Genomic DNA, 24,856 nt, shown 5'->3' on the forward strand with positions numbered 1-24,856 from the left:
ATGCAGAAGAAAGAATTTGGAATTGTTTTCATTAAACATGATCCAGCCTATGAACACATATAAGGGCCTGGATTAAAGAACAAGGAAGTAGTAGAATCCACTCAGGATAGCTTCATTGCCATGCATGGCAGAACGGATGATTTTTTAAAATTTCCACCCAGGCTTTCTGAGATTAAATAGCAGCGTGAAAAACAAACACACACAACAACAATTAAAAACAAGAACAGCTAATCACAGCTGCTCTTTTAGTCATATTTAATTATTATGTCTTAGAACATTTGAAAACCCATGTTTGTCTTGGTAACTTACAAAAGGTCTACAGGCGTAGGGAAGCCACACAATATTAAAGTTCAAGGTTCAGAACTCTAAGGTTTGAAAAACATCACCTAATAAGGACATCATTTCAAAGAACACAGATGCCTTCTGTAAACAAACACTGACCCAAACAAGCAAGGCATCTTGCTTGACATAACAGCCCTCGCTGTCAAAGCAAGCTCTCTGTCCATTTTTGATAAAGGATTGTGCCAACTTCTCTCTCCACTTGAACTCTTCTGCCTTTGTGAGATCTTATAATTATATTTACTTGAAAGAAGTAGTAGGAAGGTCCTGGAGAGATAAGAACTCTCCCTTTATTACTTTGTTCTGGAAAACAGAACAAAAATAGGTCAGTTCTTAAGGAAATGATGGCTGCATATATAAATAATGTAAACACTCCTATCACTGTCCTGGGGAGGATATTTATCATGTAGACAGCTAGAGACACCCAGATCTGCCCAATGAACTGTTTCTGTTCTCAAACCCCCACTTACAGCTCTCAGATAGTGAACTGTCAATTGGAAACTTGATTATCATCAGTTAAAAATAACCAGGGAACTCTGGCAATGATTTAACTTGTTTGACTTTCTTAAGCTAACAATTAACATTTTAGACTATTGTTGACAAAGTATTTAACTTTCCCATGCCATTTGTGCAAACGACTTTTCTAATATTCCTTAGCCGCCCTGGTGGACACTGGTCCGGGCAGGGGCCTGTAAAGGACATGCGCGCAGAGACCCTAAACACTTTCACAACATTGCACATTTTAACTAAGAGTCCCTGGGACCTTCAGGAACACTTAAGCACACTGATACTCAGCCTTATCTTGGCAGAGCTAAATTTGAAATACCAATCCCTCTATTTACAATAAAAGCTATTTCACCATTTAAAACAGACAACTGAAAGCTCAAGTATACTTTAAATCCCTGGAAAAGCTGGTATTATGCTTCGTTGCTTAGTAGCTTATTATTAGCAATACTAGTAATAATGCCTTGCGTTTCTGCAGTGCTTTACTTTTCCCAACGCCTGGTCAGAAACACACATTCATTTGCTTCTCGCAACAAGCTAGGACAGCAATACCGTTCTCTCTGTTTTACAGATGACTGCTAAGTAACTTGTCCTAGGTCACCCAGCTGGTTAGTGATCAAAGCAGGCACAGAATCGAGGAGGCAGACTCCTTGTCTGATCTGCTTTCTTTCCTCCACACTACGTTAGAGAAAAGATAATCTCTAAAGCCAAAGATGACTTGGAACCACTGATCTATCCATCCTAGCAACACAGTCTATGCAACAGAAAAAAGAGCTTGTCTCAGGCAAAAGGGAAAGATTAATAATGAACTGCAGAAGCTCTAAACCTTACTGTTCCATGGACCAGCAATTATTCAGTTTCACAGTTCATTCAAAGATTCAAACACACTTCACCAGAAAATGATTTAGTGCCTAAAGCCTGCTCCAAGTGGTTAGAAATGCATATCTGCTCAAAGCCCTATAATCCAGGCCCTCTGAAAGGCCCTGTTCCTGTAGTCTCTGCAGCAATGGGGCTTCCCCTGAACTTGTACTTGAGCTAAACGAAGAAATTGGCTGAGTAAGGGCAGCAGAATTAGGCTCGCAATGTGGAGAGCATCAGAACTGGCTTGGAGGTTATTCTTGCACTGTTCTTGAAACTTAGGCTATTGGGAAAAACCCAGGCATTATATATTTCTTGCAGTACAACAGCCCTCAAGCCAGCGCGATCCCACAGACCAGAAGTTCCCCTGCCATCCACGTTCAAATACTACTGACTCCATACTAGGCATTGTCCTAGCAACTCTGCAGCATACAGGGCTTTCATCTGAGGATGCAGTGCATATTTGATTTTAGATGATCAATATTCTCTCTCTCTCTCTGAAAGGACCTTTATGGCCACTTATGTCATACGGATTAACTATTAAAGTGCTACACTGAACACACCCAGACAGAAATAAATCTGGTTACGGACACAGCAATAAAATTAAGAAAGAATTTTGCCACTCATTCTGCACAAAGACCCCTTTAAAGTAATAGTGTTTCTGAAAATAAGAGGAGCCCGCGTGAAATAGGACCTGCAGACCTAATGGGCTTGATGAATCACTCCCCAGTGCCCAGGCCTCCCTTCAAACACAATGTTATCAGGTTAATACAGTACTTGCCTCCCCATCTCTGAGTACCATGCTGAGTAACAAAGCTCCAAATTTAGAAGCTAAAATGGAGAAGGGAATTTCCAATAACCAAAAGGGGGGTTGGGGACCAACCTGTGCGATGCCACACGTTTCCAGTAAAAAGCAACCATCAGAAATACACTGTTCTTTTTATTCCTCACATGGCCCCTCTCATCATCGCTGTGCTCGGAGAGGGGTCTCCTCCAAGGCAACGTTTTAGGAGGTGGCTGGTGGTTGGGAGGGAGAGCTCAGACTCTCCCTTAGAACCCGAGCGGTACAACAGCCACGTCTGGCTTCTGCAGCAGTAAGCCTTCAGTCGGGGGAGGCAGGACCCCGTCCTCTCCCTTACTCCAAGCATGGATGTCACTATGGTAGTTACAATAACCACTGAGGTTGGTTGGTTTCATTTTGCATCCCAAAGCTCAGCCCCCCAAAAGAGGCAGCCTCATTTTACATCCATGTTGGAGAAAAGCAAAAATCAAAAGAACACGGCCGTAAGCAGACATGCCACCTTCCTTGCAGAGGCTGGGACAGGAGTGCCACCTCCAGTCTCCCAGGCACCCAGGACAGAGATCGGTCTTCTGCACTGAAGAAGGCTGGGCGCCTCGTCCCCTGTATCATCCCCAGAAACACTTACCAGGAGACTGCGAAGCACACAAAGCAGTATTATTGGGAGACTTGCAGACAGATTATAAATTTACTGGGGACAATCAAGGCATTTAGATACTTTTGGCTGCAGATGCCAGGGACACACACATACATACAAACCTCATTTCTTCGCTTCATTTGAGTGACTTCCCCCGACCCCCACCCCCATTCACCTCAGCAGCTCCCTTTCACAAAACAAACTCCCACTGCTCTCCTAGGGAATTCCAGGGAGACGTGGGGATGGAACAGGTGCTGGGGAAGGGAAATTAGGCCTTGAAGCTCTAACAGGACCTCACAGGTTAACTGTGTTCAAGGATGAGACAGCAAACACTGGGCAGTTTAACTGTTAGCAGTTAATTTTCATCTGGAACTCGTGCCAGGAAGTTGCAGTTCTAGGCAACCCAAGCAAAATGTGTGTGTGGTGGGACAGAAGACCACTACCCGAGCTCCTAGAATTTCTGGAAACTTCATCACCCCACACCCGGGCTAGGGATCAGGAGGAGCCACAAAGAAGCATCCCATAGGCCGGGCCAGGGAGGAGGGGGTGTCCTCTCTCTAGAGCTCCTTTTCAAGTTCCTTTGGGAAAGGAGCTCGACGCACTGCCCTCCTGTTCTTTGGGCTTTTTCAGTACTTTCAGACTCGCATGGCCATTTCCCGCTGCTGACTTTCATTAGGGCTGGCTTGGGCAAACTGGAGCTGCGCTGCGAGCGGACACAGAACATCAGGGGCCCCACAGACCTCAGAAATGGAGGAAGCCTGCCGGGCTGCGGGGCAGGGCTCCACCTTCTACCCAGAGGCCACTGGCCCGGCAGCTCCAGGGGAAGCCGCGCAGGGCAGGCAGTCACCTGACCTGGACTGGCACGGAGAACCAATGATTCAAGGGATACTCCCTCTGGGATGGGGTGTGTCTGTGCCTCTGAGGAAGAACTCCCAGCCAGAAACTTCATCAGAACTTTCAGGTTTGATGTCCTGTCAGCAGGAGTGGCTGAAGACAAGGTACTTCCTAGGATGACAGAGCGGAGACAGCCCCTTCGTGCCTGCCCACGGTCATGAACGCTGCCAGCTGGCGCTACCTGACTGTGGGGCCTGGGAAAAGAAGCGAGGTGGGAGGGCGCAGTGGGGGCGTCCGTGGGAAATCAGGGAGCAAGCCTCTCAAAAACATTCCCTCACTGGTCTTGGGGATGTTTCCCCCACAGTTCGCTTTTGACTGAGGGTCCACTCATGGAACTTCTCTGTGTTAGAGACCGCCACTTATGGTCTCTTAACCCAAGAAGGGGCCACTTGGGAAAAGGGAAAAGAAGGAAAAGGCTTCGATGAAGGTCAGCGGGACTGACAGATGCCTTCAGGCTGAAGAACGGCTTGTTGGGCCTAATCAGAGCTGGCTAGCCAAAACAGGAGGATCTGTGAGGACAGGGCCTTCCTCAGTGGCTCACTCAGATCTTGCCAGCCTACCCACCTCTTGACTCCAGAGGGCCTCTGGAAAACTCGGGCTTTCTACTGCCTAAGCGACACCCTACGAGTGTAGGAAAGCCCATGAATGAGCACCCGCAGAACTCGATGAGTAAGAGTGTAAAACCGCACCAACTGCCTACCCAGTGGCCTTGGAGGCAGTCAGGTAACACCTTGGCCCTTTTCATTGCTGTCCACTCCACCTCGGGCCAAGGCGAGCTCTCCCCTCCCAAGCGGCCACCGGACCACAGCCAGAATCATGAGAAAACCAGGTGCCTTACCGCGATCAGGGCTGAGTTCCTCTGGTCCCCAGGGGTCGAAGCTTGTGCCTGCGGCTCCCCGCCGATCCCACCACCGCCACCATTACTGCTACTGCTCAGCAGGTGCTGCTGGTGGTGATGGTGATAGTCTGGTGGGGGCGGGGGGGCGGCTGTCGCTGCGGCTTGAGAGGCTGCGGGAGGGGCAGCGGGGGGCGGTGGAGGGGCAGTGGCGGTGGCCGCAGTGGCGGTGGCCTTGGTGTGCTTGCCAGCCTTCCTCGCCCCCTGGCCGTGCTGTACCAGGCTCAGGAGCTGCAAGGTGCTCTCTCGCTCCCGGTCTGAGCTCTCAGCCCTACCACGTTCATAGCGTCCTTCACAGCTCAGGTGGTGCTGGCGGCAGACGGCGATCCGAGCCCGGAGGCGCTCCACGATAGCACTGTGCACTCTCGGGGTGACTGAGCCCCCTCCAAGGAGCCCCGCCCCAGGGGCCCCCCCTAGCCCTCCTGTGGGGGCCTGTGGGGGCGCTGTGTCCCCCATCTTACTGGACACAATGCTGCCTCTGGGGTGGTGAGGTGGAAGGAGGCTACTGCTGGCTATTGCAGCCAAATCTGTTCTTGACAATGTGAGCTCAGTGTTCAGGGCCACATGAATAGAGGTCTTCAGAGGTTGGGGGGAGCAGTGGAGAAGGTGTGGGGGAGGGGAGTTAGTAAAAAGAGGGTGAGGAGACAGAACAGAAACCAATCGCAGAGGATTAGTTGGAAACAAACCCTTATCAACTTACTCTAATTGCATTTGACAGCTCTTGAGAAGTTGGACAGAGTTGGTGGGGCTTTTTTTCTCCCCCCACCACGCTGACGAGAGCCACTAGGTACTTTGTAAACACACGATCTGGGGGTTAGAGCAAGAATTCAGGGATTTTGTCAAGCCAGAGACAGAAACAGACAGCAAAGGGAATTGAGAGGGGTATTAATAGAGAGCTGGACTCCCCCTCACCTAGTTGTTTCAGAAAAAATTTTATGGGGATGTTTCTGCAGAGAAACACAGCTCTACCACGTCTATGTAACCTGCAGCCTTTACTTTTCCTCGGGTTAGGAAAAAAAAGTGCTGTTTCAGAAAATTTTCGAAGTCAATGTTCAGAATGTACAAAAATCAAGAGAGGCTGTCTTTTGGCTTTTAATTTTTCCTCCCTTTCCTTTGGCTCCGGTGTTTTCTCCTCTTTGGGGTACTGTAGGATGTTGTCTTCTCCCAAAAGAGGGAGATGCCTTTTCAATTGTTAACAATGTCAGTAATTGGACTTTTGGACCATGCTCTTTTCTTCAGCTAATCCAATCACCGGTAAAATCCTCATTCCCTCTAAGGTTTCCTAGCCTTAAATGAAAGCAGTCTGATCAAGTCGCTAGCCACTGAGAGAGATCCTTCAACACATTTTTTTCCTTCCCGCTTAGGCTTCCTCACCCCCGGCTCTATTCTAACACAGTATCAAGAGAGACAAACTCTTCTGAGAGTAATTTACGAACGATGGTCAAACTTACAAACTTCCAGCCAATTGCACCGAGTCATGTCCAGCCACTTTTCTGTCCACTTTTGTACATTCCATCCCCGGCCAGTGGATCTGAGGGTCTGGACTCGCAATAAGCAATGTGGTTCTATCTCTTGTATTGCTCCGCTTTATAGATGGAAAAAAAAAAAAAAAGTAGCTTGTATTTTCCTTTCTGTTTCCCGTCTGTTGTTAGCCGCTTTGCTGACACTGGCTCCGCCGCCCGGAGTCACGGCGATACACAGGCTTTCATTGTGCTCCGACAGGAGACGGAGAGAAAGAGAGAGAGTGAGACAGAGAGGGAGAAAGAGAGAGCCAGCAAGCTGCAGATGGGGGCGGGGGGAGGGGGCGGGCGGGAGAGCTGATCCGCGGCTCCCTGGTGGAAGGCTGGTGCCACTGCACGAGTGAGTAATTGCAGCCAGGCCCCGGAGAAAGGGGAACGCAGAGGGCCTCCCAGTGGCCGAAGAGGTAAGTCCCGGAGCCTGCGCGTCTCAGTGGGGCTCACTTAGCCTCCCTTGGCTAAGTGGGGAAGGCTGGGGAAATTCCCCAACCTCTACACAACTACTTCACCAGCTCTGAATGTTTAAGCAATTCCCGGCCAGGGAATGTATTTTCCCTTTCAGACCTACATTACGCCCCCCTGAGGATATCGTTTTCATTTTTCTGTATGTTGTAAATGACACCACTGAGCACCCTAGCGAGAGCTGGGTGAGCACCGAGGAAATGTTCATTAGTATAATAAGGAAGACGGGTGAGTATGTGCGTGTTGGGAGGGGGAGGAGGGCGGGGTACAGAGGAAATCACATTGCTAGCGCCGAAAGGGCAGGCGAGTGTCTGTCTACCTGCCTGCCTGTTTTGTGTGTCTTTGGGTAAGTCAACCTGGGTGATTACAAGCAAATCAGTAGGCATAATTACAAGATTTTATGACGATGAAATCACCAATACCAGTTCTAGAAAGGAAAATAAAGGTTTTTCTTTGAAAACACAAGATTACCTGTGACAAACAACTGCAAGATCTGAGGTCTCCGTGGAGCTCTGGTTTACATATTTAAGGAGGAAAATCAGTATGTAGCAGTCGAGTTTCAAGAAGTTTAATAACACAAACCAAATATATCAGTTACACACTCTTGTCCCCTCATCTTCATGTGATCCTGCCTTTAAGATCTCAAACTGTAGATTGGACTCTGCTTGTCATTATCAATTATGGAGAATACATGCAGATGAGCCCAATATTGGGATAGTCAGGACTATAAATATGCTGTGTATCCTAACTTGGAAGTCATTTGGATTTGAGGTCTCAAGCAATGGGACTTCATGAAATCAACTCTCTCATCTCAGTAACATGGTCCTTCTCCAAACTGACCTCTGGATAGAAATGAATGGGTAAAGTCAATGCAACCATTTGTAAGACTGGACTTATTTACAGTTTAGTTCCCAGTAGGCTGGCCTGCTTTAGTCCATTTTATTTTCACAAGTTCTGGAGTATTTGTTTGGAACTGGGGACAAGTATACTCTGATGGAATGTAACTTTTTTACTTTTTATTGGAACTTCTATCTGTCCATTCCAAGGCTAAGTTCCTCACTACTCATGTGGGGAAAGGCAGAAATATATTTTTGTTAGGTATACAAATTTGATGGAGAACTCTCTCATGAGGTATCATTAAAAATCGAAGGAGTTCTGATCATTTTATATTTGATTTTTTTTAAAGTTGTATTCATTAGACATTATCTTCCATTACTATGGGTACTTTATATTCAGCAATCGTACTTGATAAAAGAAAATGTAATATTTAAATTTAAAACTGTTCACTCGACAGTTATGTCGTAGCACTGGTTTTCATTAGTAACTCAGAATCCTTAGTCAAATCTGCTATTCCTTTCTGATATAAACTTTGATTTCCATGCTAGACAGGGACATACCTAAAAACTTGTCAAGCAGGAATGTAATAAGTTTTCATACTATATTCAGTGGTGTAAGTCACTTTTTTAGAGTGTCTTTTGTATGCATTTGTCCTTTACAGCCATTTAATTTCAAGCTGAAATCATTATCATCTACATCCTCATTTCCATTCACATCAGCTACTGTTTATTTAATCACTGTTTCAGGCACAGCACTTCACATAGATCTCCCTCAATCCACAGTCTTGAAAGATAAGTATTACTGACCTCATTTAGAAAGGAGGAAACTGAGGCTCACAGAAATTAAGCTCTTTGTTCCAGTTCAAGTAACAGCTCAGGACTCTACCTCAACACTGATGTCAAACCTATGCTCTCTTAACCACTGGGCTTACTGCCTCAATATAGCAAAGCTGCAATTATACTCTAATCAGCTTGCTAGAGTCTAAGCCAGTCCTGTAATACCTCCAAGAAACGAGTAGTAATAGAACTACCCATCTGAAGATGAGAGCAGACAAGTGAGAAAACATGGTCAATCACATCCACCTGCCAATAAAATAAACATTTATTTTTTCCTCGTTCCCCCCCTGCCCTTTTTATGGTATTGTTCTCTAACCCTAAAGTTTCTGGGTAGCCATATGAATTCTTTTAAGCATTACTTTCCTTTTACTTGTCCATTTCTCTCATCATCTCTACTAACCGTGGCTACCTAACACTAAAGCACCTAACACCACAGTAATAATGCCCAGATCTAAATAGTTCACAGATATGTGAGATTTTAAGTTTACAAAGTATTTTTTATTGTTATATTGAATCAATGATACTGATGATTATGATGATGACAAAATAAGACAGCATGTCATAATACCTGTAAAGGTTAATTCAGTTTTTTCAACATTTCCATTTTCTTATGGACTACTTGCTTTTGGCCCCCCTAATCTATGCTCATTCTCATTTCCTAACAGCCTGTCTCTCTGCCATTCTTTTGGTGTTACCGTATGCCTAAAAGCCTCTTGTATTCTTCAAAACCTACTGAAGAAGTTTGCGTGGTTGCAGTAACCTCAGACATCAGCAAAACTACTTTTACATTTCCTGATCAACAGTCAGGATGCTGTTCCAACAGGAAAAATGCTTCACGCCAACAAGGTGCCTGACCTAGGAACTGGGTCAGCTGCCATCATTAAGTCCCTCTAATCATTAGTGCCTTAATTTTTACAAATCAAATGCATGGTATTTCAAACAATACATAAATTAATTTTAAAAACTCCAGGTGGAAGGAACTCTCGCTCTTCAGCATTCTCAAGCTTGTCTGTAGTGTCACGCATGTATGAGAAGTGATGCTTCCAGGGGCATTAGAGATCCTTTACAAATCATTCGCTTTCCTTTTCCATGGTCTTCCTTTTTACAAGTCATTCATGATCCTTCACCCTTCCAACTTGACTATTACTTTCCCTCCAATTCTGCCTTGCTTCTTTTTGGGCACTGTCACTTCATCTTCAACTTTCAACTATGGCTTCATTTCAGTTAAGGATTATTTCCATATGCCAGAGAAATAAGAATAGAGATATGTGACTGAAATTTCTATTTCACACTTTTCAAAAAGGTATGTACTTCTCACGTGAAACATCAGCCTCAGTATTCTCAGCACTTTTGTGAGCTTTTTCCACTCGTTTTGCTTACAATAAGAATAGGGATAATTTCAGAAAATTGATGAAAATACTAAGTAATCTCTATGTAAGGACTTAATAAAGTGTAGCTTTTTATGTGTGCACATACACTGAACTCCATGCATGAACCGCATAATAACTGAAGCCAGGTTCAATCAACACTTGAGGTGAGAAACAATTATCTAAAATTGCACCGTAAAATAGATCCTACTATGACACTACCTTTAAGAATTAAAGATACAGAATAGACAGGGTCCATTTGGTCACTATGAAACCATTTCACTTTATTATATTATGGGAAAATTTAGATGTGCAAAGCAATGCAGATGCCAAAGTATTCTTTTAAACTATTTTTGGCTGAATTTGTCTCTCTGAGGTCTTCAGATCCTAACATAAATATATATATGGGAAAGGTTTTGGATAAAAATAAATAAAATACATCTTAATCATTAACATGTAGACAAATTGAATAAAAGATAGAAAGAACATTGTGAAGCATGAAAATACATATCACGAAATTATTCCTGAATGTGACGGTTGAAAGACTCTGGAGGCCTGAGATCTATTTCTAAAGGGAACTTTAGAAAAGGAGAAAAGCTCTCCTCTTTAGAATGGGTAAACTACAATCTGATTCTGACATGAGGGGATTGAACTGAATGAGACATTCGGTCTTTTCCACGGTCCACTGATCTAAATAAGGACAGTAGCAAAGACTATATCAGTGCAGATCATTTAATACTGTGAAAAGATAATAAACACATCTGGGCAGGGATTCAATAATAAATACACATAGATATTAGTCTGAATTCATTTTTAAAATACAGTATTTGTCTATTAAGCTGACAGGACACGAACAGCTCATTTGCTTGATAATCATCTGTTATAAAGGCATTGTTTTATAACTTTAAAATACTCTTACTTAAAAATTATTAGACTTCTGTTTTCTATGTACAGCAGATAAAACTTTTATTTGACTGTAGAGTGCCATTTCATGGAAATTAAGATGAACATATGTTTTAAACAAGATATTTGCCATGAAAATACACACAAAATATCTAAATATGTCACATGATACAGAGAAACAAGACTCATGATCTTCACATTTACAGGAATTTATAAAATCTTCTCTGAAGGAAATGTGTTACAATTCAGTCAAACTTCTCATCTTGAAAGTAATCCGCCCAATTTAGATATTCTTGAAGTTGACCATATTTCTGTGTATACAATAAAAAAGCTAGTTATTTTACTCAAAGCAAAGAAGATAAGGTAGGCCTTTTCAATCTAGAGACACAAACAGGAACACGTTCACTTCTCATTTCAGGATAATCATGAACAAAATTCTTATAAACAGGGATACAATTTCAAATAAGCATTTCTAACCCATAAAGTATTGGAAAGAGATCAAACTGAACATTATTATTAATCTCATAATGTTCTTATAAACTGTAATTTTTCTATTATATTTGTGGAAGTATAACAGCTTCAATAACTTATTCAACAAAAATTTGTTGAACACATAACATATATTGAATACTTTCTAATGACTGTCTAGGTACAAAAAAAATTGCTTTCCCTGTCCCTAGAAGACCAGAGTTCAGTGGTAATACAGCAATAACAAGTGCCATAAAGAACTATATAGACACTGTATGAAGGTTCAGGAGAGTAGCCATGGTTAGTTGAGGTGATCAGAAAAGAAGAGAAGCACTTAAACTGTCATGGGAGAAAGGATTTGGTTGGCAAAGATTTGGCGGGGGCGGGGGGGCGGGCAACAGTCCATACAACAGTGAAAAGGCAAGAAAGTATGAGGTTTGACTACAATTTGAGGTTTGTTTAGGGGAATAGAGAGAAAGGAGACTGAACCAAAGAGGCTGTGGTCAAAGTATGAAATGCTAGATGAAGGAGTTTAGCAATAATGTGACAGGCAATGTGAAATTGTTAAAGTGTTAAGGCAGAGACTGACATGATCTGGGGTGTATTTTAAGAAAAATGGTAAAACATCCATTCTAGAATATTTTGGCATTTAGTTATGAATCTATTGTAATAAGTTAGGTAATGAGATCCCAAATTCGAGTGACAGCCAATGAAGATGAAGAGTCAAGACCAGGGTAGGACAAGATAAGAGAGGAGTCAGGATGATTTGGAAATTTCACAGATGATTTGGAAACTGTGATTTGGAAACTCAACTGCTGACTTCAGTTGAGGAGATTAACTGACCTAATGATTTCTTTACTTATGAACTCTGGTTCCACTCCTAGTAAAGGAAGAGAGGATCCTGATGACCCTGACTTTGGTGATGATAGGAACCTATGGAAAAGCATAGGAGGAATGTGTTTTCCTTCTAGACAGGGCCATGAAACTTTTGTCCCCTCAAAGATCTGTGACTGGATCACCTTCTCTGGAAAGAATGAAGAAAAGAACAGGAGGGGAAATAACCTTTGAACTACCTAGGGATTCTTTTGACCGACTACTTAGGTTCTACAAGACAGAAGTAAAGTACTCTAGAATTAAAAACCTATACCTTAAAAGTTTGATAGTTTTTATGCTTTTTATATTATCTTTCTTTATATTCTTTTTTCTCTTATTAAATTTTTTCTGGAAAATTATAATCTGTCCCAGCTATACTAAGAAAAGTAAGGGAAATCTCTCCTTGCTTTTATTACTAATAATAGTTAACATTAATTGATCACTTACTAATTGCTAGGTCCAATACTAAATGCTTAAAATGTGTTGATCATTTAATTTCCACAATCAAAACTCTATTATTATTGTTTTAATTCCTATTTTACTGAAGAGACAACTTAGAGAAATAAAGTAACTTGCCTCCAGATTCTACTGCTAGAAAATATTTAAATCCGTGCTTTTAACCATCATAGTATGCTATTTCTAAGACTTAAAGTTGGGAGGGACCAGGCAGGGTGCAGCTTTAGTAAGAAGAAAAAAAAAAAGCCCTCCAAAGGAAAAGTGAAACTCAGAGAGAAGGCAGTTTGTAATTCCTGGTCATTCAATCCATTTAAAGATTCTGGTTCCATCATTCTTTTTTCCTAAAAATCTGGAGAGTTTGGATCTTATTATGTTAACCCCTTCAAGTGCCAGGATGGACCTACTGATTAAAACAGGTGGAACTGTGGAAAGGGAGTGTGAGAAAGAGGTCAGAACATAAAAGGAGGAGTTTGGAGTCTTCTGCTCAGAAAAAGAGCAGTTAGACATGAAGAAAGGAATAGGTTTACCGAGGCAGAGAGCTATAAGGAGGCTGAGAACGGAACCTAGAGTGACATGCACCTTTAAGCAGGGCCCTCATTGTTTAATTTGCTTAAGAATCACCTGATTTGTTAAATATTGGGTGTTTAACACCCCCAAGGATTCTCATTCAATAGGTCTGCAGTGAGGCCAGGAACTACACATTTTCCACAAACTTCTAGGTGAGTCTGGCATAGGTAGTTAGGGCCATGATTTGAGAAACATCAGTTTAAGGAGCGAAAGAAAAATTAAAAGAAAAAAAAGTTTTAAAGGGGAGAAAGAAAAAGACACCACATAAAAAGTTTCAGGAAAGGGGTGGGATATCAAATCATTATTTAAAATTCTTTCTTATGTAACAATCTTTATGTAATACATTTAAAATTTACATACAACTGTAAAACTGAGACTTGATACTTTTGACGTACTTTCTTCACTTCCTGATGTTCATGTATTCACCACCCCATCCCAACAACCCTATCTTCAGCTTCTCTGGAAATCCCATCATCACATTCACTTTCTTCTTAACAAGAAACATTCATTAGAATTTAGCCAGTGGCATATGATAGTATGTTCTTCCAGTCAAATTTAGAATGAGACAATTACTTTTATTATATTTATTATAGGTTTTGGTTTTATTATAATTTTCTTATCATTCATTCCTTTCTTACACTCAAGTAGCTCCTACCCTTTAATGTCATCCTAGGTTAAAAACAGATCATCCTAGCTCGATTGTTAGGAGGAGGAACAAGAAGAATGAAGTCAGTCTAGTTGGCAGGTCTTTGGGAAGACACGCTGAGATATCCTGAGACAAGGGAAGAAAAACGCTTGGAGGAGGAAGGGGCAGGTAAGGGAAAAAGCAAGGTGTGTAATACAAGCTGGGAGGAAAGCCAGGACCAGATAGTTTGTGTGAGGTAAAAGAAGGGGTTGACATAATAATTAGGAAGTAAGAGCAAAAAGGGCCACAGATAGGGCAACTCAAGCAGCATTGAGCCCTGGCATTCAGAAGGGTTAGGGTAGCTATGGCCATGAGCCTGCAACCAAGGAAGAAGGTGTGCGTCACAAGCACATGCAAGGCTGTCACACAAGGACACTCACATTCTCTGAGGGGTAGGTGGAGTGACGCTGAGAAATGTCAGAGCACTTGATAAATTCTGAAGTTTAATCACAGCACAGAAAGCTGCATATGGGTTTACAGTGGCTCTAAACTTTAGTTTCTAGGACGTCTTTTGAGAAAATTTATAGATAAATATTTTTAAAACAGGAGGGATCCCAAAAAGAAAATGAAGCTCTTTGGTATTGCAAGTGGAAAAAAGGGTGCATGCTGTCCTAGACTGGCATGATCTTGAACTACTTTAACTGTCCACTACTAAGTGTTGTTCTTGAAGCATAATAGAACACTTGGCTTTTTTCTTCCTAAGAGTATTTTTTCTTATTCCAGGTCCCTTCTGTTAGAAACCCTGTTAAGCTTTTTCTAAGGTTCATGATCTGGAAGTGCTTTTAGTTTTTCTCTGCAAGGAGTTTAACGTTCTTGGGGCGCCTGGGTGGCTCAGTCATTGAGCGTCTGCCTTCGGCTCAGGTCATGATCCCAGGGTCCTGGAATCGAGCCCCACATCAGGCTCTCTGCTCAGTGGGAAGCCTGCTTCTCCCTCTCCCACTCCCCCTGCTTGTGTCCCCTCTCTCGCTCTCTCTCTCTGTGTCAAATAAATAAAATCTTTAAAAAAAAATTTTTTTTAACGTTCTTCCCCATTTATACTATTATTACATAATATGTATAGTACATGCGCAGTGATTTTTCTACACAATTTTTTAAAAAATGGTGTCCCAATAGGCTTTTCAACTCCACTGGAGGGTTGGCGACCCTTAAATGCACCCATAAAAGCAGCTAAGAATTTCATGTCATCATGGAAAATGAAGATGGGACTTACTGGATAAGTCATGGCTCCTCCCTAAGGCTAATAGAAAAGCACAGAGGAGGACAGGGAGGAAAGCACTGGGAGAGAAGTCGAAGCAAAGTAAAAGATAAAAAGCTGAGGAGAGTAAAATGAGAGAAAGACTACGGAAGGTTCCAGATGGAGGGGCGGTGGGGGAAGCAGAGAGATCACCAGGTGGGGGCTTGTGGTGAGAGGAGAACTGTCAGAAGGGAAACCAGTTCTGATGTCACTGTCCAGACTGGGAGACCTCTGCGGGACATGACGTGTCCTGACAAGTTCCTGTTGTTTGTTCTCTTTTTCTTTCCCTCTGCTTGTAAGTTTATTCACTGAGCTCTCTTCTTTTTTATCTTCCTCTTTTACAAATTTCCTTATGGTATAAATAACCTAGGCAACAGATCTCAAGTCAGGCTTTTTTTTTTTTTTTTAAAGATTAAATATACTGTTGATCTGAGTTGCCTGAAAATCTACTATGTTTTCTCTCATACATTCACGTAACTAGACTTGTTTTAGAAGATTGCAATCATATTAGCATTCTTTCCAAGTACCATAAACAATTCTAAAAGCTCTGTGAGCAGACCAGAGCTTATGAGCTGCCAGCAGATCTTCGGGAATCCAGTGCACTCTTCAAAACCCCCACTTTATCCCTGATATCAAACTTAGTGATCAACAGGATTTGGGGGGATCAAAATCAGTGCCGTGGCCTGAAACCTCTGCATTCCCCTTGATCTTCAGTTACAGTGCTCACTGCTCAGCCCATGTCCTCAAGAAGAGGATGTGGGGGGTATTAGAACTGGCAGCCGAGATCCTTTCCTCAGATTGGTACCAGGTGCTTCTTCACTCTCGGGTCACAAGAACTGTTCTAAAGAATAGGAAGCAGACAAGCAGAGGTGAGTCCTATACTTTGTCAAAGAAAATAGGGACTTAATATATATGTAAGGAATACCATATATATAAAAGTGAAAGGACAGAGGTCCTTCATTACAGGACGGTATTATTGAGGATTTCAATTTATCTGATGAGCTGAAGGAATGCTTAGAACATCAGGGCACCTATTCAGGGTGGGACAATGATAAGCATGAAAGGAATGGGTGGAAGAAGAGAAAATACAAAGACGGGGAAAAGGAGAGATTCTCTTTTAAATTTCACTGTCCTCTAGTCATTTGTATCCTTCTGCTGATCATAATTAGGCTCCAGAATCTATGAATGAGATGATTCTTCTATATTCACCTTACCTCCTTAATCCAGCCACTTTCTTTTGACTGACTGAAAATTCTTTCCACTGTTTCTTTAACCTGTTCATCTTCAACTTCTTCTGTCTTTGCAATGGAGCAACATTCCTGGTACAGCTTGAACTTAAAATGTTTTAGTTTATGATAAATTCGGGTACGATCAGCACAAATTCTGCCAACAGTAAACACCTAAATCAAGGAATAAACATTATTATCTGACATATGAAGTAAAAAATATACTAATGATTATACAGCCTTTCTGGCTGTATATTAGCAAAATCTAATAAATGCATTATTAATTTTTTAAATGTTTATACAATGGTTCCTTTACCTTCTCTCATTATATAACTTAGATAAGAAAAACTGAGCATCTGCTATGTTTCAAGTATTGGGCTAAGCACTGGAGATATATAAGTGAAAGATGTACTACCTGTGTTAGGGGAGCTTACAGTCTTGGGAGAAAAACAAACGATCACAGAACAATGTGTCAAATGCTGGACAAGAGATGCTATCAAGGTAGAGAAGAGGGACAATTAACCCAATTCAGTGATGAGAAGAATCCTTGAGTAGGTGATGCTTGAACTAAGTCTTCAGAAAATAGTTAGCCAAGTTTGAGAAGGAGGAGAAAAATGGCTTTTAACAGAGAAGGATGGGCATACCTGAAGCAAGAAAAGCATGCAAGCAATTGTATATACATAGTTACTGAGTTAAAAATGCCTAGATTAACGATAATTTTCTAATTTATAAGCCACATGTAAAACTGAAACAAACTCTTATAACCAATATTCAGTATTGGCAGTTTTTCATTAAATTAGTTTTTTCCAAAAAATATTGTCAAGTAAAAAATAACTTTGTGTTGGGCGCCTGGGTGGCTCAGTTGGTTAAGCGACTGCCTTCACCTCAGGTCATGATCCTGGAGTCCCGGGATCTAGTCCCACATCCGGCTCCCTGCTCAGCAGGGAGTCTGCTCCTCCCTCTGACCCTCCTCCCTCTCATACTGTCTCTCATTCTCTCTCTCGCAAATAAATAAAATCTTAAAAAAAAAAAAAAAGAATTGCTCATTTAAAAAAAATTAAAAAAAAAAACTTTGTGTTTAGTCATGTTTGCTTCCTTAGTCACTCTGATATAACACATTAATACTTTATTATTAGCAAACTATGAGAATTTTAATTTCTATGTTTATGTGGACTTCCAGGATTCTATGATTAAGAATACTCTTCTTGGGGCGCCTGGGTGGCTCAGTCGTTAAGCGTCTGCCTTCGGCTCAGGGTCCTGGGATGGAGCCCCGCATCGGGCTCCCTGCTCAGCGGGGAGCCTGCTTCCCCCTCTCCCACTCCCCCTGCTTGTGTTCCCTCTCTCGCGGTGTCTCTCTCTGTCAAATAAATAAAATCTTAAAAAAAAAAAAAAGAATACTCTTCTTGTGAAATCAACCAACCAGAACATTCCTCTTTCAGAATGTTTTGCATATGTACTGTTACACACACTGATAACTAAAATAGGAAATCTAAAAACTAAACCTTACAACTAAAAACATTATAACATGATCAATCTTCTTCTCTGGATTAACCTGAGGAAATAGACAAACTCCTTGTTAAATTATATATTTGTCTCTATGCCTAAATTCACTAATGGGTTATGCTTTCATGAGTTCAGTACAAGTGGTAGAGTTACAGTATTGATCTATGTAACTTGTATTCTATCTGACAATCTGACAAAGAACTGCATTGTTTTTCTGAAGCTACACTGCAAGGGTTCACAGAGGTGATGAGTTCAATAAATAATCTGAGTATATTGGCAAAAAAATAGTAATAAAATGAAGAGTGTATTGGCAAAACTGAATAAAAGTTACATATGATCAGCAACAGTCAGGTTTGATGCATCATCTTGTGAAGATGGTATTTGGGACATCTTACAGTCTTTCTTAAAATCCTCGAAAGTTGAAGAAAACCAGGTTCAGATTTCTGTTCAAGTTCTATGAAAACCTTTCTGTTTTTCAGATCATTAGAAATAATCAGTATTATTGTACATTGCTTGTTTACTCCCAGGAACCTTCCCGTTTCAACATTATCATCAAACCAGTCATATCAACGCTAACAGTTCCCTTGCTGATGCCTCCTTTTTTACTTTGAGTGAAAAAGGTACCACAATATTGCAGTGGCCACAAGCGGTACCCTCTGTCTCTCCATTTCTGTCATCAAAGTAGACTGTGTGGGAGAAGTCTCCTATGGCTGTTCTGAATAAAGTACAGTAGAAGAATAATATAATTTTTAAAAAATTTCCAGCACACTGTATTTTATATTTCCACAAAACTGAGGAATTTATCTGTATAAAATTTTTAAGTTGGGGCAAGAGGGAAGGAGAGGTATTTAAAAATCCTTATTTAAATTTTTTTTTACCTGTATGAAACAAAATACCCATTGAAAATATTTAACATTATAGTTTACTTCTTTCCATTTCTAATTCCTATCTTCTTGGCCGCTACTTACACTTACGTAGATCAATAAACCCAAAATTACCTTTAGAATATTCTCACACTATTTTTCCCCAAAATGTGATCACATTTTAAAAGCCTAAACCATTGTTAGTAAGTGTTCACAGAAAAGGGTAAATGCTTCAACGAACTTCATGATTGTGTCATCTGCTTTAATTGGATTACTTTGCCTAGCATAAACTTATGGGCACTGAATATGTATAGTTTTATGATTCTGGCTATACGTAGTTATCCAGTATTCTAAAAAGATGTATCATAATCTTTCTCTCTCTAGGAATCTTACTGTCCATGAAACTGCTAGTTTCAATGCAACCATGACAAAACTGCATTTTATCATTTGATTTAAAAATACATTGCTACTTTGAGAGCTATCAACTGGCATTTTAAGGTAGGTTTTAATTGTATACCTTTAGATGGAAAATAATAATTTTCTATTATATTTGTTAACTTTGATGTTTTCCATTGTGTGACTGGTGTATTAATGTTCTTTGCTTTTATTCTGTGAGATCTCTTTTATTTTTTAGATATTTGAATAACTATTTTATACAGAATCTTTGCTCTTTCACAGGAATATCAGAACTCCAGAAATGGTTTTCTAACTCACTTCCCTTTCCAGGATTAGCTGTAGACAGCAAAGACTGTGAATGTACAGCACTATTTTTGACCTATACAATAGAATATGATCCTTAAAGTATTAAATCACTTTTATTAAGATTCTATGTGTCTTGGGTGCCTGGGTGGCTCAGCTGGTTAAGCGACTGCCTTGGGCTCAGGTCATGATCCTGGAGTCCCTAGATCGAGTCCCGCGTAGCGCTCCCTGCTCAGCAGGGAGTCTGCTTCTCCCTCTGACCCTCCCCCTTCTCATGTGCTCTCTCTCTCATTCTCTCTCTCTCTCAAATAAATAAATAAAATCTTAAAAAAAAAAAGGTTCTATGTGTCTTAACTCATAAAAATTCATAGATCGGTTTTTAAACAATGGGGAGATTTGCATATAGACTATGTTGAGAAAAGAAATGTGTTTTCATAGTAACTTGTCAAATGATACATTAAAGACTAATTCTGAATTCATTATCCCCATGCAAACTTTCTAAGTGAATCTTACAGATTGTTTAGAGAGATCTGGTCAATTACTGCCATTAGTACTGAGGAATCATACTACCCAATGTAGCAGAAGGATTTAGATTAATAATCTATTTCTAGCTTAATAACTGACTGGCAGTATTTAGAGGCAACTCTGAGAGCCCCCAAACACACACACCCTTCATGGATATACAGACTCACCAGAGGAAGCTCTCAATATTAATATTTTTGCATTTATAAATGTAATACTTTTATAAAGATTAAAAAATAAATAGAAGTAGACTACACCCTGCACTTCTCTCTTCACACTGTACTGTTTTGCTTGTTTACAAATACTTTTCTTCAAATATTTCCAATATTTTCTTCATTTTTGTCTTTTCATTCAAAATTAATGGGACCTTAAGTATGTGTTGATCATCTAGATTTTGATTCTGATACACTCTAGGTTGAAACACCGTTTTCTTTCTATTCTCATATTAAGATGACAGGCATCTGGGAACTGTCAATTTGGTAGATTATCTGCCATAAAATTTTCCACTTGGGTTAAATTCTCCTTTGGACCTAAAGGGGACTTTTGCTTCCCTTGCCCCAGTTATCTGCCTTTTCATCCTCATCCTACACCCTTCTCCCCTCCCCACAGTTTGGGTGATGTGTACTTACACAAAGTTTAGTATCTGAATTAGGAGTGAATTTGCCATAGACATAGGCAAGACATATTTTTCACATTCAAAATGTACACCCTCTTTCCTTGTACTCTTTTCCCTTCTCCTAGTGCTTTCTCCATTTATAAAAACAACAGGGTTATTTGTGCAAGCTATGTATTGAAAATTTCTAAATACTGAAAACTAAAATGAGAGGGAAAAATACCTGTTTATCATGTGACATGAAATCATCTGTTTCCATAGTCCTGGTGTTGTACAACTTTCCTGATAAATGCACTGAGTATCTGCAGTGGCGATGCAATCCACAGGCCTGGCAGGAACAGTTTTCAGGATTCTTCAAATGGATACTTACATTAGAATAATTTTCCACCCGCTCCTGAAAACAATTGAAAAATGTAATGAAGCTTTCCAAGATTGGAAAAAACAACAATAAAATAAAACATAAAAAGAACCTAACCAAATTAAAGCCAATATTTGGAATCACAATAATGGGGTAAGATGTAAGAGCAAAACACACTCTTATTTCTTACTTTAACACAGAGCACACAGTAGATATTTGACAAGATATTTTTAAATTAAAAAAAAAGAATTTATAATTTAGGCTGTTAAATGAAAAGAAACCAGACTAGAAAAAAATTAGTTTCCTACTTTTGAGTTACTATTAGGTAGTATTCTTCACAGGTTTTAATTTACTTTTTTTTCCCCTCCTCTCATCTCTAGTTAGTGTAAATGAGGTTTAATAGTTAAAAATAGAAAAAAAGAGCAGCAAAAATTCAGGATACTGTAACAAAAAGATGAATTCATTTCGGTTAGTCAAAACTGAGAAAAACCAGATCACATTCAGTCTCTTTGGTGTAAATTATATCCTATTTCCCACAAAATATTTCAGAAATGATTTGATCATCCTATGGCTACTTACTAAAGGACTATGAAATAAGCAGGTTGGAACTAGGAATGCTAGGGGGCCAACTCTGATATGGACAGTCTAATAGCTGAATTAGCAACGAATAAGTGAACTGAGAAAATATTTGGCATTCATAAATAAGCTTTATTAAGCTGTGCAATTACTTCTGGTTGCATATTTTTGCTCACACTCTAGGCCTGTGCTAGATACTACTGTCATAATTAGTAGTGTAGATTAGGTTTTACCATAATATTTGAACTACAAACAGTGAGCATATTAGCAGGGTTACTGATCCACATTTGTATTCTCTATCAGCCTGATAGTAATTAAATATTCAGTATACCGATAGTTTCCTTTTTAACACTGTATGATTCATAACTACATTGTATTTTGTCTACTTTTAATATTTCTCATATTTCATGGCAGTTTGTGACACATGCCACTTACAGGATGACATTCAGAGTAAATAGGTGACTAAACCACTTTCCCTTCTCGTTTCTGTGGTACATATGGAAGCACATTCAAGATGAAAGCTCTATCAGCTTGGGTCTTGAGTGACTACAATATGCAGAACGCTACTGTAGATTTACACGGGACATACAATATAACTGAAAAATAAGCTTTGTTGGTTTAAGCTGTTAAGATTTTCATTGTTGACCTGTTGTATTTATTTTTTGCAGCATAACTTAGCTAATTCTGACCAAGATCATATTGAATTATCTATGTCTCTAAATTTTTAAGCTAATATTTTCTTGTATCTCTCAGTTATTATTTCAACATCAGATAATCCAAATTCAGCATAACATGCCATGGTATAGTTAAGCATAATATGGCATAGTGGCGTGGGCTTTGGAGTCAGATAAATACTAGGAATTTATGATTTCTAGGTTTAAACATTGGCCTAGTTAATTACTCGCTGTGTAACCTTGTGTTCGGAGTCACAGTTTTCTCAACTCTAAAACAGGAAAGAATAGTGCCTTCCTCATGGGGTTACTCTGAAGATCAAATAAGATACTTTGCATTGCATAATTACTTGGCAAAGTTAAGTGATCAATAAATATATGCTATTTTTCTATTAAAGAAAATAATATTTAAGAACGTGCTATGTATTTTACCTTCCAAGTAAGTAAATATTTCCCTTTAAAGTAGGTAAATATTTTCTGTATCTGAGGAAGAGAGTGGAGTTTAGAGAGGTTAAAAACCTACCCAATGTCAAAAAGATATATATGGTGGCCCTAAACTCAGCCATCCTCCAAACTGAAGTCTTCTATTTCTGTAATCCCATAACTGTCCCTTAAACCTAAATCATCTGTGGCTAATTTATCAGGTAATTCAAGACTGAACAGGCCTTGGATGAAACCAAATCTCCTGACATAAATGAGGTAGAATAGCTAATGATTTAAGTGCCAGAAGGACTGTTAGGAACTTGAACTTCTGTTACCTTGCCATTTTTTTTCCTCTCGCTAATCATTAGAAGATAGAATATTAGAAGTAGGGAGATTAAGAAAAAAACCCTTAAAAAACATATAAGACAGCCTCTACTATTAGAGATTCATAAAATAGAAATCTATGAGATAACATGGAGTAAGTCTTACAAAGTAAAAAGATGCTTCCCTGAAATTGGTAGAATTACAAAATCTTAATTACCAATAATTACAAAACCTTAAGGTCGAGAAGGATGTCAAAGACAACCTAGGCCAGTGTTTCCCAGATTATGTTATGGAAATCAATTATTCTAGGAGGTGATAAAATGTAGCTCATGAAAAGGAGCCTCATAGGAAAACACAAATTTGAAAAGTATTGCATTCTACATCACCCTCTTGAAGATTTACAGTATAAATTCATACATTAATGTTCCTTGAAAGGTCCTCCAATTAAGTTTAAAACCCACCATTTCTCAAACTTCTTTAGCAATGGAACTCTTTTCTGAAACAATGATTAATATTCTGTGAGATAATCTCCTCATTTTAATAGATGGGCTAAGCTCTGGGGATGCTCTAAAGTTATTCATCATTTAGAACTACTTAACTACTGGATACATATAATAAGTGTTACAATAATTAAAACAATAGCAGTCTTTAGAAAAGGTGAGAAACAACAAGCTGATTATTAACAAAGAAAAATGCCAATAATTTAGAAGATTATTCAGTTAGTATTCAGTCAATATTCAGTTTGATAACTGGATACTGAAATCCTGACAGGTCTGCCACTCCCATCCCCCCAACCAGAGACTCAAAACAAATTAAACTGTATACCTTATATTGCTCTTTCCAACGACTTCTAGAAGCTAAACTCTCTAGACGAGGCTGAACAAAGCGGTTATCCAAATAATGGAGAGATGTCAACATATCTTGTGCATATGATTTTTGTCTGGTGCCATCTGTTCAGGGGAACAACAGCAGCAAATAATCACTTAGCCCTTAGGAAATTATCTATCTATCTATCTATCTATCTATCTATCTGTCTAAGCCCCCACACCAATGAATTATCCAGCCTCAAATACCAATAGTGCCAAGGTTGAGAAACATTATTAGGCAATATTTAAATGGTTGAATACTTAAGGATTTCTTCCCATAGTTTTAGAAAGATACTTGGTTAATTGGTTAGAAGCATTTGAAATTTTTAAAAAATTAGTTAAGTAAAGAAAAAAAGATTCCATCAGAACATTAGGGAAAGGAACAAACCACAGAGGCCTTCTAATTGTTCCCTGAATACATCAAACTTACTCTTTTCTGTTCTTTTAATCCCAGTAAAATTAAGATATAGTGTTATATTAGTTTCAGGTGTACAATATAGCAATTCAACAGTTCTATGCATTGCTCAGTGCACATCACAGTAAGTGTACTTTTAATCCCCTTCACCTTTTCACTCATCCCCCCCACCAACTTCCTCTCTGGTAACTGCCCATTTATTCTCTATAGTTAAGAGTCTATTTGTTTTGTTTGTTTTTTTTCTTTGTTCATTTGTTTTGTTTCTTAAATTCCACATGTAAGTGAGATCATACAGTATTTGTCTTTCTCTGACTTAGCATTATACCCTCTCAATCCATCCATGTGTTGCAAATGGCAAGATTTCATGCTTTTTTTATGGCTGGGTAATATTCCGTTGGATATATATACCACTTCTTTATCCATTCATCTATCACATCAAACTTACTTTTACCTAAGGGTCTTTTGCACTTACTGTGTTCTCAGATAGATCAATGCATTATTTTCCCCCTGACTTCGTTCATTTAAAAGTCACCTCTTGAGAGACCTTCTTTGACGCATCTAACAGATACTTTCTTTTCCTTTATCACTCTTGGGTCTCTTTAACCTATGTTTTTTTTTTTTTCAAGAACTAATCACTAGTTGAAATTGTATTATGTTATATATTTG

General features: G+C 39.7%; 2 protein-coding genes and 1 long non-coding RNA gene across 9 annotated transcripts in view; 1 reads left to right on the forward strand and 2 right to left on the reverse strand.

The window, feature by feature from the left end:
• Positions 1-6,711, reverse strand: part of MAML2 (mastermind like transcriptional coactivator 2) — a 334,492-nt gene extending 327,781 nt beyond the window's left edge. Inside the window, exon 1 of one of the 2 annotated variants that reach the window (XM_081799047.1) lies at positions 4,870-6,711. In XM_081799047.1, the coding sequence (XP_081655173.1) occupies positions 4,870-5,382 (513 nt within the window). In that variant the 5' untranslated portion in view covers positions 5,383-6,711. The remainder of the gene's footprint in view (positions 1-4,869) is intronic. The other variant, XM_081799046.1, reaches the window with a different exon arrangement.
• A 37-nt stretch (positions 6,712-6,748) lies between these two features.
• LOC145716271 (uncharacterized) lies at positions 6,749-19,759 on the forward strand. Its single transcript, XR_014138842.1, has 2 exons — positions 6,749-6,850; positions 19,108-19,759. It is a non-coding gene; the product is annotated as an uncharacterized LOC145716271 (long non-coding RNA).
• The window catches only part of CCDC82 (coiled-coil domain containing 82), a 33,652-nt gene continuing 17,850 nt past the window's right edge, over positions 9,055-24,856 (reverse strand). For 4 of the 6 annotated variants that reach the window (XM_006727030.3, XM_031023452.2, XM_081799048.1 and 1 more), the window contains 4 exons: positions 23,735-23,859; positions 20,781-20,951; positions 16,346-16,531; positions 9,055-11,159 (listed from right to left, as the gene is read on the reverse strand). In XM_006727030.3, coding sequence (XP_006727093.2) covers positions 11,094-11,159; positions 16,346-16,531; positions 20,781-20,951; positions 23,735-23,859 — 548 coding nt within the window. In that variant the 3' untranslated portion in view covers positions 9,055-11,093. Of the gene's footprint in view, positions 15,973-16,345; positions 16,532-20,780; positions 20,952-23,734; positions 23,860-24,856 lie in introns of all 6 variants that reach the window. The other 2 variants (XM_031023474.2, XM_081799050.1) reach the window with 2 other exon arrangements.

Source organism: Leptonychotes weddellii, chromosome 11, assembly GCF_054177405.1.
Source record: "Leptonychotes weddellii isolate Sample4059 chromosome 11, ASM5417740v2, whole genome shotgun sequence".
Taxonomy (NCBI): Eukaryota; Metazoa; Chordata; class Mammalia; order Carnivora; family Phocidae; genus Leptonychotes; species Leptonychotes weddellii.